Genomic DNA, 12,784 nt, shown 5'->3' with positions numbered 1-12,784 from the left:
GTGGTACTATTTGGGGCACAGCCTGTCCTTTCTTTCCCTGCCGCCCACAGAAGCTCATGCATTCTGCTAATCCTGTTCTCCTATCCCACTCTAATTCACTACTGTTATGTAATTTAATTAACAAACTCTGGCTGTCGGCGGAGAGCGCTGCACGCACGGCGCTGTGCACGCAGCGCGCGCAGAGGGTGGCTCATCACCAAAAGGTGTCTGAACAGAACAACCATGTGGTTTGATTTTTCTGTTGTTGGGTAATCCGATGTTATTATGCGCTCGCGTTTTAATTTTTCATGTCGAGGCGACGACGCAAACCATCGGCGCTACGTGTCACTCGATTCGTACCTTTCATGTCAGTTCTTATGGAGATCTTCCCTCTGCTTTTCCTTTGCTCAGAGTAAAATAACAAACGTTTGCCTTTGCATGCTAATGCCTTCTGATGCAGCCAAATTACCTGTGTCATCCTATACTTTGTGTAAAGTGACCTCTGTTTGATTTTTAGTCCAGGGGTCAGCGACCTGCGGCTCTTGAGCCACATGTGAATCTATAATGTTTTAGTTTTGTTTTTTTTAAACACTTTTTAAGACTGTTGTCATTCTCTGATCGTAAAAGTTTTTTAAATTTCTTTCTAAATCTAAGCAAGCCAGTTAAATACGATGTTACATTTTTAAATCGTACGGCTTTTTTTAGCGGCTCGTGTCGGTTTGGCAGCTCAAGACGTTTGTATCTATTAGCTCTTCTTCTGCAGGGTGTTTACACAAGGAGGCTGGGTGGTTCCAGTTGTTTATGTAGCGACAGAACCGGCTGCAACGATGGGTGTAATTTTTCTGACTGTATGATAATCTGAAATGAAAATATCAGGTTGATAATTTGCATAATTTTCAATGAGGTCTCAACCAGGAAAGTGTTTGCAGCGTTTTCATTTCTTGTAAATGGTCTTTTGCTCACAAATATGCGCATTTTGTACATTTTTTAAAGTTATCGTACTTAGTTGCATATTTCTTAGAATTATGTTTTTAAAAATCACAATATTTTACTGTCGTTTTGTGGTAATTATATTACGCTTTATTATTATATTTATTATATCGCTTTATTAGTTCTTTTTTAGTTATCTGAATGGCTGTGAATGAACCTCAATCAGGCCTCAACCACAAATACTGTTTTTTTAAGAAACTACAATCTGTAATGCGCTTCTTTAGTAGCAATAAAGAAGTGATTTATATCCGTAAACTGCACACAGTTTTGGGGGTTTTAAGCATAATTGGAACTTATGAGAAATTTATCACAATAAATGATAAATAATATAATAAATGTCCACCCCCAGCTGTAACTTCTGTTTTTTGTGTAAATATGTCTAAGGATATTTCTACTCTATTCTATTTCATTTAAACAAAAATGACACCTTCAAATCTTTCATAATCTTGAATTGTGATCTCACATTGAGTTGATACAGTTTCTCATCAGGACTTTTATGCACATTAAAGAGAAAATAGTAATATTGCTAATATTCAGATCTAATGAGAAACGTCTCCACATCCATCCATCCATTTGTCTGTACCTACTTGTCTTTGCAGGGTCTTGGGGGTTTAGTGTCTCTTTACCCTGTAGACTAAATTATGTGAGTTTTACTTTACACTTCATGTTCTTGGGTAAATGAAACCAAGTGCCCTGAGAGCGCCGCAACAGTATCTCACTTTCTCCAATTAAACCCATCTGACCAGCACCACATAACGGCCCGCCTCCTGCTGCCTCATTTCTCAGAGAAAGGTGTATTAGCTTTGAACTGCGACCAGTTTCAACATTTCGAGCTGCCCGTTCTCCCTCCTTTTCTCGACAGTTTCAGCTCGGCGGCGCACCGAGGCGCAGACTTAAAATAAAAAGAAATTCACACCTCAGAGTCTGCTCTTTTGTATTTTTCTCCCACTCGCTGCGTGAACAAAAAGTCGTCTACTGATCCGAGGTTTGAGAGTAATGACCTTAGACTCGTCAAATCATTCAAATTTGCCATTAAGCAAAGCGAATGCGGGATGGCGCGATGCCGTTAAATAAACTTTAAAGCTTATTTAGCACACCCGCCAGACATCCAGAGGTTTTACTGGTCTTAAACCTAATGACTGATGGATGGTTTTCATTTGGAACTCGGAAATTACAATGCTAATCTGAGACAAATTACCACAGAAAGTTAAATTAGACCCCAGATTTTGTCTTTTTTTTTTTCCCCTGTACCTTTCAGCTGCCCAGACCCTCGGTTTACACTTTTGTCATTTCGCTCTCACGTTAAATTTTAGCTTTTGGTGCAATTTCCTCATTATGTAACCGAAGGGCAATGATGAAATTAATGAAGGTAATGGAGGCCATTTCTGACTCACTCAAGTTTCAGGCAGACAGGAGAGACAGATTTTCTGCAAGTTTTTTTCTTTTGAGGCATGAATGACTTTGATTTTTCAGCCTCCGACCTGATCTTGATCTTTTCCCCTTTGCTCACACTTTCTTTTTTTTTTTTGTCATGAGAGTTTTCTTTAGCACACGGCCCACCATTACAATGTGCTATGTAATGTTTTTGGCAGAGGGGTGTTACCCTCGTTAATAAGAGGCCTGCTAGAAATTCCTCGGGAGAAAAATTCACAGAGTCTCCATTGTCATGACTGCAGGAAACAGAGCAATCCGTTCGCATAAACAGCATCTATCCTGGCTTATTGCTGTTGTCAGATACTATTATGTTAGAATAGTAATTTAGGAAGGATAGAACATCCGAAATACAATGAATGTGACTGAAAGCTGTCCTCTTGTTGGAAACGGTGATCATCTCCAGTCACCTCGTTTGCTTGTACTCAGCATGTTATTGTGCATGTTTCTTTTACTTACCGATAATATTTCTTTATGAAAACTAAAAAAGTCATGGATGAAATTGAATCTCTACATGGTTGCCCAGATGGCAACATAATACAAATATAGTAGCAGTGGTAAAATTGGACTTATTTACTTTAGAATAACAGATTTTATCTCTGCACAGTCTTGCAATGTGATTTTTAGGTACCAGACTAAACTTTCCGCTCAGTGATTCGATCAGCTTCTCAGTGATTCGATCAGCTTCTCAGACGAGGCAGGAGCTACAATCGGTTTTCTAGCTCCATATGATTCAATAATTGAGTTGATGAACCACAGGTGTTTGTACTTTGCATGTTAATAGTGCAAACATTTGTACATTTCACTTTGTAGAGTTTATTTGAACCATTGCTACTTTTCAAGCAACAAACGCTTCATAACACAGATGAGGATTCTCAGTTTTAGTTTATGAAGAGGCGATGGGGGATGTCCAATCAAATTTTGGTCCCATGTGACGTCTTCCATGGATTTCCTATGTCCTCTACCTGGATTGTGGAAAACCTGAAATGAATTGTCTGGTTTCTAAATTTTAACAAGCACACAGAGAGAAAAGTACAGCCTTTTACTGTGAAAGTCATTGTAAAGTCGAGTGTCCTGTTGGATCATCCTATCCATCCAAAGGAAAGGAAATTTATGCTTATCTGGCATTATTCTGTTACATAACTGTGATTGTGCTCTTCAGTATTTTGGGTTCATTAATTGACACGCACAATTGCAGACATAATTTGTATTTTTTGCTCCTTTTTTCTCCCTTGCTACTCTGAGTGAGACGGAGACCAGGCACAAGGGGAGGACCACGGCAGGGTGAACATCCACAATTGGCGCCTTTTAAAATATTCAAACATATCATGGTAATATCACAGTTGGCCAGATGTGTCTCCAGTACACAGTCGTCTAAGAGAGACAGCGTGACGCAACTTGTCTCAAAGAAGAAAGGAAAGTACCTGGATGCACTTTTCCCAGATGACAAAATTGATCAATTAAAGTGGGATAATTGCCAGGAGAAATGTCTTATAGGCCTGACTGGCTTCTCAACAGAAAAATGTAATTGTGATACTATTACTGTAAATTGCAATTTGAGTATCAGCTGCTGTTATCTCACTTTTACCACTACCATCACACAATATCTCCACCGCTGTGGTCAGCCGCAAGGTTTATACGTGAGGTTTGGGTATTAAAGGCATTTATTACAGATATTTAACGTAAATTTATAACACTTCAAGTACTGAAGTGTTTCATATATTGCTCATTTATCATCATATAGCGCTATAATCTTCCAATGATGATTATGAGCATCATCATATCTTATGATATTGTACAACTCTAATAAATATAGATATAATCATCTGAACAGTTCTTCGACTGGGAAGTCCAGGTTCTTAATCCGGCGGTAGTTTATTTATTTGTTTATTTTTAGCTTACATTTATTTTATCAAGCTTGAAACTCATTTTAAGACATTAAAATGACCTTTAACACCGACATTTTAACACAGAATACTCTAAAAGTGGACGTAGTATCCAAAACTCACATTTTGTATGTTTTTGTGCTTCCATTTAAGTTTCTACCGCTGATTTTAAAAAATCTGCCTTAGCACTTAAAAAAAAACAACAAAAAAACATCTCGCTGTTTTCTGGCAATAATTTAATGCTTTTAATTTCTGGAATATAAGGCGTTTCAAAAACCTTTGGAACGCAACGTTACAAATCAGTAGCCACTCTCCGTCGCCTAGCAACCCCAGCCAAGCCTGCCCCGTTCCCTAGCAACCCCAGCAGAGTTCCACCCATCACCTAGCAACCCGATCTGAGCTCCGATACGATTGGTCAGCTGGTTTTGCCGCTATATGCGCTGTGCAATGGCTTTTCTGTGTAGCCCACAGACTTATCCTACATTGGTCATCTTTGACAAAAGTAATTTCTAAACTACTTAGAAAGTCTGTTATATTCATTGTTGAATCACCGTGATGTTTTCAACCTAAATTTACAATATGACTCGTGTTTAATTTTCTTTTTTCCTGTTTTCAGAATCTTGTAAGAAAGTGCCTTAATGCCGGTTTAAAAATCCCCACATTAGTCATATGGACAATGTGGCTTCTGTTGATCAGTTTACTCAGAGCTTTGATGTTTAAGGAGAGAATAATTATGGCCATTAAAGGGGCTTTTATACAGACATCAGAGTGTGCAGAACATCAGCATGCTCTGCTCCTTCTGACCGGGCACCAAACCACACTGCAGCTGAACACCATCATGAGCTGGAGGCCCCAAAGTTGGAGCCAGGACCCCTTTATGGGTCAAAACCACCAACAACGGTGGGGTTGATATCAAATCTAATGAACTGAAAATAAACCTGAAAGCATAAAAACACCAGTCAGAAACAGCCCCATGATCATTCACTCTAAAACTTGGTGATAATAATCTTTAATGTTTCACCTCTTGCCCATAAGGGAACAGAGTTTCTGCTGAGACGAACTTTTAAAAACATTTTCTAAATCTGAGATTTGAGATAATCAAAATCGCTTTCTGACTCTGACATTGGCAAACGATACTTTCTAAAACTCAGATTTCAGGAAAATACTTTCTACGTCCGAGAATTTTAGAAGTACTTTCTAAATTTCGAGATTTTTAAATCTGAGGATTAAAAAAAAAGTACTTTCTAAATCTGTGAGTTTTAGTAGTAGTGAGTAAATTTGAGATTTTTTTTTTACATGAATATTTTCTAAATATGAAGTAAAAGACATTTTCAAATCTAAGAAATTAGAAAAACTAAATTTCTGATTCTTTAGTGAATGTTTTGGTAGATTTTTATTACAATATTCCTAAACGATACTTTCTGTATTGTCTGTATTGTTTTTAAGGAAATAATAAAACAGAACATGTAGACCTGAAATGCACCAACTAATTAGATCAGAATAAGCCAGTTATGTGATTTCTTTATTTTTTTAATGATTGCTCCTGATTGGTGATTGGCAGATCCAAACATTTAAACCTGTTTTAGTTTTGCTTTTGTTTTTCCTTGTTTGTTAAATGCAAACAAGAAAAAACAATACATGTTTGAATGTTCAATTTAATTCCTCCAATTGAAGGAGGAGAAGAAAAAGAAAACTAATGGTTCTGGTTGATGTTCTACTGTTGGTAACAACAACAATGCTGCTTTTAACGTCTTGTGTGCGTTTTGTTTTGTTTTGTTTGACTCTTTTGCCAAGAAGTCTAGCAATCATCACCAGGCATATGTGCGCTGAATGTTTCTCTTTTAGCATTTTAAAGTACCATGTCTACCTCACTGCCATCTAGTGGCATGGCATGGGTACTTCAGCTCTTTCGTTAGAATTTGGAAATGAAACTATGATATTAAATGCATATTTTCGAGTGCAGGTCGCGTTACCTGTTGCACATCGTTTCGTACCGGTAAAGTGTCGGTTCCAACCCGTCAGGAGAACGTTGGAAATCTGCAAGTCAACAACTGATAAGTTTTCAGTAGTTTATTCATATTCAGCTGTCCGGAAATCTCCTTATGCCACTCTAATAAATATTATCTTCCAGCAGGCGGACACTCAGGGTTATTTTGGGTTCATCTGGAGTTATAACCTCTCATATTTCATAAGTCAGCCGTCTCATACGCTGATCAAAATCGTAATTAAAGGAAACGGGCGGAATATAAAATCTTCAGAGACTTTAATACTTTTCACTATCATTACTTTTACCCATTAATTTATTAGAATGCCAATAACCTGAAAGAAAATAAGCTGATAATGAATAGTTGAGTGCTTTAAAATGGAAAGTGTCAGTAAAATATATTCACTCCAGTGTGTTTGGACTCTGAAGTTGTTACATTTTCTTTGAATAACAATCACTGACATTAGTGCTCAGACTGATTTTCTAAAGATTTTTGATCAGCTGTCATTTGTACTTTGCAGAGAAAAAGCCCAACAAGTGTGTTTAAGAGCATTCACCCTGTGTCTCTTCAGCATCTCAGGGGCCCTAGTTTGTAGAGATTGTGCTCCTCTATGGCGTCCAAAGCCCAGAGGCCCCGAGCCGAGTTGTGCAGCAGGTGCTCATAGGAGGCCAGATCAGGCCGGATCGTGGGGATAGATCTTGATTTGAGAAAAAGCCCATTAGTCATTTATTGTTGTAAGACAGTTTTTCATTCCCTCTCAGAACATTCAATGTAATGTGACTTTAAAAGGAAGAGCAACGGTTCTGTTTATCCTCCTCCTTAAACATTCAGGCCGTTTGAGTGCGTATCTGTGACTGTAGAGAGCTTAGCATGGGATCCAGGACGCAAGCGTGCAACTTCATTAAATATGTAATTCAACATGCTTCCGTGTGGAAGTTCAAATTACTGCAGCTTAGATTGCAAATATTTTCTGTCAGCAAGCGCACTGTGACGCAGATGAAGCGCTGGTGTGATTACAGCCGATCTCACCTTTGGGAGTGATAGTTGTTAACTACACAGTATTTGTTACTCACTTCTCAGACATCCTTGAGTTACAAGCTGGACCTGAGTGACACGAGGGACATTTATCACACTTTGACATATTTTATTGGAGTTTTATGTGACAGGATGGCACAAAGTGGCAAAATCATGCATGCGTTTTTAAATGCGTTTGCAAGTAAAATCTGAAACGGATTGAATGCATTTCTATTCACCCCATTTAATGCTGAGACTGCTTAATAAAACCCAAACTGCTTTCAGAAGTCACCTAATTAGTAGAGTCCCTCTGTGTGTAATTTAATCTCACTATCAGACCACCTGTTCTCCGACGGCCAAAGCAGGACTTTGCTGTGCACATAAGCTGGATCTTTACGACCCAAAGAGCCGTTTTCCTGTCAGTCCAGCTAAATAAAACTCACCGAGCGCCAACTGTGGCGAAAACCTCCAGGTTTTGATAAATATCTGCTAGAGGAATTGTGTTATTAATCAAATTTACCATTTCATTTACATTTTTAGGTCTTAAAATGAAGAAAAACTCCTAAATAATGCAAAAAAATAATTTTTTAAAAATAAAAACATATGACAAGACAAACAAGAAAAAGAGGTATTAAAAATATCACTGCTACATTTATTGATAGTGAAGGTAATTATTCCATTAAAAACAAACTGTTTAAACTTGTGTTTATCATGTCTTGTTAAAAATGAAAAACTTGGAGTATTTATTAACTATTTAATAATAACTTTCGAATGAAATTTTTTGTTTATGTATTGCTCTACAAAAAAATAACAATAATAAAATACCTACAAAAATTAAAGTTGGCACTAAATGTGTCCCACAAACTAAGACCAAGGCTTTTCCAAAATATTTGTGGCTGTAACTGCAGTAAAATGTGCCTTTATTAATTTATACAGCACTCTTTATAGGTTTATGAATAAGAAAGATAATATTGTCAATAATTTTCTAATGTTTTAGAAGTTATGCTCCACTTCTAAAACATAAAATCCCAACAAAGTGCATTTTAGTTTTCGGTTGTTTTAAATGTGAAAAACTAAAGAGGAATGAATACTTTAGCATTTATTGATCAATAAAGAAGTTTATTTAATTAAAAATACAAATTTAATGACTTTAAAACATTAGAACAACAAAAAAGTGACTTTGTTTCTTATCTGCGGGTGTTATTAAAGTGCATTCTGCCTCGGCTGTTTCGGTGCATCTGTTGCTTTAAACGTTGTGCAGTCGATCTGCAGCGCCGTCTTTTAAAAGCTCTTATTACTGACAGTAATGGACTGCCGAAGATTTGATTAGTCTTAATTTTTTACGATGCCATCAGTGCTCTCAGGAGTTGAATTGAATCGAACTTCTTGGACCCAGCAGCAGGTCTGCATCTGTCCATTGCAAACGCTGAAAACGCGGCGTGTTCGCGCGGCGCGCACTCAAAGCCCAGGCGCGTTGTTTAGGCTTCGTCCTCAGGCGAGCGGCTTTTTATGTAAGTACAACAACAGATGTCTCGGCTCTCTGATTCACTGTCAGAAGTGCCATCTCATTAGCTGCGAATATTGCAGAGCAAACCAGCAAATCTGCGGCTCTGTCATAAATATTGAAAATGAAATGAGTCACGGATCACAGCGGCGGTGTGCTAAGTCGTCTCCGAGGGTGAGCTGAAAGCGCAGCGGTGACCTCCTGCAGGGAGTCGAACCGCGGGGAACATGGAGCGTACCTGCTAATCAAACGGCTTAAATGTCGCTCTTCATCGACTCCGGTTTATCCTTATAAGTCCTTTGTTCGCTGAAATTAATGGCTCTGTAAATACGTTATGAGAGAATATCGGGTGTAATTATTATTCTTTGTTTTGTTTTTCTGACCCTTCCCTCTCCTCCTCCTCCTCCGTTTTCTCCTCTGCAGCTGTCCCCTTCCCCCCCAGTCACCGGCTGACGGCTAAAGAGGTGTTTGACAGCGACGGGAAGCCCAAAGTGGATGTGCTGAAAGCTCACCTAACCAAGGAGGGGCGCGTGGAGGAGTCGGTGGCCCTCAGGCTGATAGGAGAGGGCGCTGCCATCCTGCGCTCGGAGAAGAACCTGCTGGACATCGAGGCCCCTGTGACAGGTCAGGAAAACACCCGAAATGAGCCCTCCAAATAAACAAACACCAAATCATGAAGCCTGGTCAGCAAATATTTAATTTACTTTAGTAATTAAGTTATTTTTACTTTTATCTTCTCTGCCACAAACTACACATGCAACATTTTAGTTAGTCGACCAAGTTGTGTTAAATTAGTCTCAATGGTATTGGAGTAAACAAGACAAATACCCACTGTGCCTTTCAGTGTGTTACTTATAAAAATGTTGGAAATTGTGGAGTAGTTTTTCTCCCACTTCACATGTACACAGTACCTGTATGTTGGACTCGTGTGACAAAATGTGAGGAAGTATGAATACTTTCATAAGGCACCATGGATCACTGTATCACCCTGTAAAAACTGTTTTAGTTTGTTATTCAGTCAGTAAAAGTAACTGCAGTTTCGTGTGATTGGCAGGTTTTGTTTAACTTTCCTTTTCCGCTTTCAGTTCTCAGTTTCAGTTTTCCATTTGGATAGCTTTCTGATTGCCAGTGATTTAGATTGTTGACTGAAGCTGTTTTCACATCAGAAAATATCTGGATAATGTGCAGAGAAATTCGCTTTGAACTTCTTTTTTTTATTTTTTCTTCCCCCCTCTCGCCGTCTCTGCTCACAGATGCACTTCACAGCTGGAGATTTTCCCCATGAGCTGCTTTTTCTGTGAGAAATGCAGCAAAGTGACGCTTTCATAAAGGGCACTATCGGACATGATTAGGGCTGTGGACCACAATGTTGTGTTTACAACCAATTTTTCTTTTCTTTTGTGTTTGAAGATCTCAAACAAGGAACGCAACATTCACAGGTCTGGTTGCAATCACTCAAAAATGTTCCACAAGATTAGATTTGATTAAAGCAGTGGTAAATTATGACCTGCTTATCTTGTAGCTGATGTGTGACTCTGGAAGTTAAATTACAAATTGTTTACCCATATTAGCTTTTTTTTTTTTGCTTTGTTTTCCCTGTTTTTCAAAAAATAAAGTCACAAAGATCCATAACTAGCTAGCTCTAAGTGCTTCGTATCCTAATTAACCTAATTATGGCCTTAATGGCAAACATAGGCTGTGTAATTAGCCATAGCAGGCTTGTAGTCGAAGCACAGATGTTTTCTTCAGTTTCTCATCAGAATATTTGAAGTAATTACATTTTTAATAAAACACTCACTTACTATTAGCTTAGAAACCTTTTACAAATGTTTTTTGTTTTTATGTTCTGTACTGAAAACCTAATTTTCAAACCTCATTGATGATGGCAACCAAAACATTTATTCATTTAAACTATTGGTACAAACTCAAATCTCATTTGGCTCAAAAATGTCGCCACTCAAATCAGGGAGGAAACGAGCTCCTGTAGCAGTCAGTCTTGCAACAAATCAAAATAATGCCTCTGACTGAAGCCTGTTGCTATATAATAGTTTCACGCCTGCTATAACATGCTAACAGCTCATTAACTATTTTACACTAACATTTCCTGGATGACACCATCAGTTGTTGGCAAGGTTTGCTAATCCACCTCATTTGCTTTTGCTGCTCCACTTTAATTGGTGATTTGGTTAGAAAAATTGGTAAAGATACAGAATCGGGGATGTGAGTCTCAACCATTCTGACTGATGGCAGACATGGATCGAACTTCGTCCTTCTCTCTCTGCTCTTTGGTGCTGCTTTGCATCCATGTCAGTCCTCAACCTCCTCTGCAACTCGGGGTCGTAGTTCAGCTATTATCTGAGCCTGTGAGATGCTAATCAACCGCTCCGAGTTGTAAAAACAATACCTCGTCTTTGCCACGGTTATGCATCACTACCAACTGTCGAAAAGCAAAAAAAAAAAAAAAGTAAAAATCAAAAGGAACATAACAGAGTTACTCCAACATGCTGCTGTTCTGGAATAAATGAAAATAATAGTAATAATTTTGTTTGACATAAACAGGATCACAAATATCTTTCATTACTTATCTTACTTCTGCCACAGTATTTTCCTCCACTCAACTTTCCATTAATGTGCTGGAAAACTGCTGAGTCAGTCAGCAGTTTTCCCCTTGATTGAGGTGAACATTAAACTTTGTTTTAATAAAACTTCTGTATGAAATGCTTGCATAATTAGCATAATTATACAAGTTAATAAAGTAAAACACTCAACACGTTTAAATATGTTTCATTTTTTGAGCTAATTTACTGAAATAAATTAACTTTATTGCATGAATATTGTGATCTAGATTCAGTTGTGATGGCCGCAATCCCTGCTGATGCCATCAGGTGACAGATCTGCGAAGCACGTCCAATCCTGGTCTCAGATTGGCTGTAATGACGTCAGTCCTTGTTTGCTCGTGCACCAAGAGAGCCTACATGTGCCCGTTGAACAGTAGATGCACTCAAGCCTGTGCAATGTTGACACACTGGGAATAAAAATAAATGTCTATGCCTTGATTTAAAAGACTTGAAGCAAAAATCTTTGCAAAAAAAATAAAATAAAAGTAGCAGAAGTGGGGATAGCTGTTTTAGCTCTAGAAATGATGATATTTTTCTCATCCAGGAGTTGAATTTTATTTATTTATTTTTTTTGTTTTTTTATGAACACGTCGTTGTGGGGTGGCTGCTGATGCATATTCATGCATCCACTGCGGCTATTCTTGTCCTTCTGCCTGGTCAAGTGTGCTGCTCCTCCATTAGACTTTCTGATGAGGCCTCTTTGATGTTGGTGTAATCAGAGGCAGAGCCCTACTCCAGGGATCTATGGCAACCCATCATTTCCTAATACCACATCATTTCCACAATATAGTCCAGAGAGGACGCATGTTCGCATTAGGCAGGAAATGCACTCACTTAAATTCATGAATGCATGACCCTTGTGTGCCTCCAGTGCTAACCATGGCCACCATGATGGGGGGGGAATGTCTCGTCTGGCGGTTTGAGGCAGCGACGATCAACAAAGAGATTAAAACAAGCTGCATTCTGGTTCTGATCCGTGTTTACAGAGGTTGACGTGTGATGAAACAGAGCTGGATGTGTAATCATTCGGCTTTTGGTGGCTGGAGCTCACAGGCTGCTGAAGGTAAACACCTCAGGAGGCAGGATGGAGGATGGATGGATGGAGGCAGGATGGATAGATGGATGGATGGAGGCAGGATGGAGGATGGATGGATGGATGGAGGAGGATGGAGGATGGATGGAGGCAGGATGGAGGATGGATGGATGGATGGAGGGAGGATGGATAGATAAATGGATGGATGGAGGCAGATGGAGGATGGATGGATGGATGGAGGCAGGATGGAGGATGGATGGAGGCAGGATGGAGGATGGATGGAGGCAGGATGGAGGATGGATGGAGGCAGGATGGAGGATGGATAGATGGATGGAGGGAGGATG

The 12,784-nt window shown here is 38.9% G+C and overlaps 1 protein-coding gene across 4 annotated transcripts in view; it reads left to right on the top strand.

Moving 5' to 3' along the window:
* Positions 1–12,784, top strand: part of LOC129373234 (protein phosphatase 3 catalytic subunit alpha) — an 87,178-nt gene that overhangs the window by 30,476 nt on the left and 43,918 nt on the right. For all 4 annotated transcript variants that reach the window (XM_055051075.1, XM_055051076.1, XM_055051074.1 and 1 more), the window contains exon 2: positions 9,213–9,413. In XM_055051075.1, coding sequence (XP_054907050.1) covers positions 9,213–9,413 — 201 coding nt within the window. The remainder of the gene's footprint in view (positions 1–9,212; positions 9,414–12,784) is intronic.

The sequence above is a fragment of the Poeciliopsis prolifica genome, unplaced genomic scaffold (assembly GCF_027474105.1).
Source record: "Poeciliopsis prolifica strain line A6 unplaced genomic scaffold, Auburn_PproV2 SCAFFOLD032, whole genome shotgun sequence".
NCBI classification, from domain to species: Eukaryota; Metazoa; Chordata; class Actinopteri; order Cyprinodontiformes; family Poeciliidae; genus Poeciliopsis; species Poeciliopsis prolifica.
This window is presented reverse-complemented; position numbering and strand designations above follow the sequence as displayed.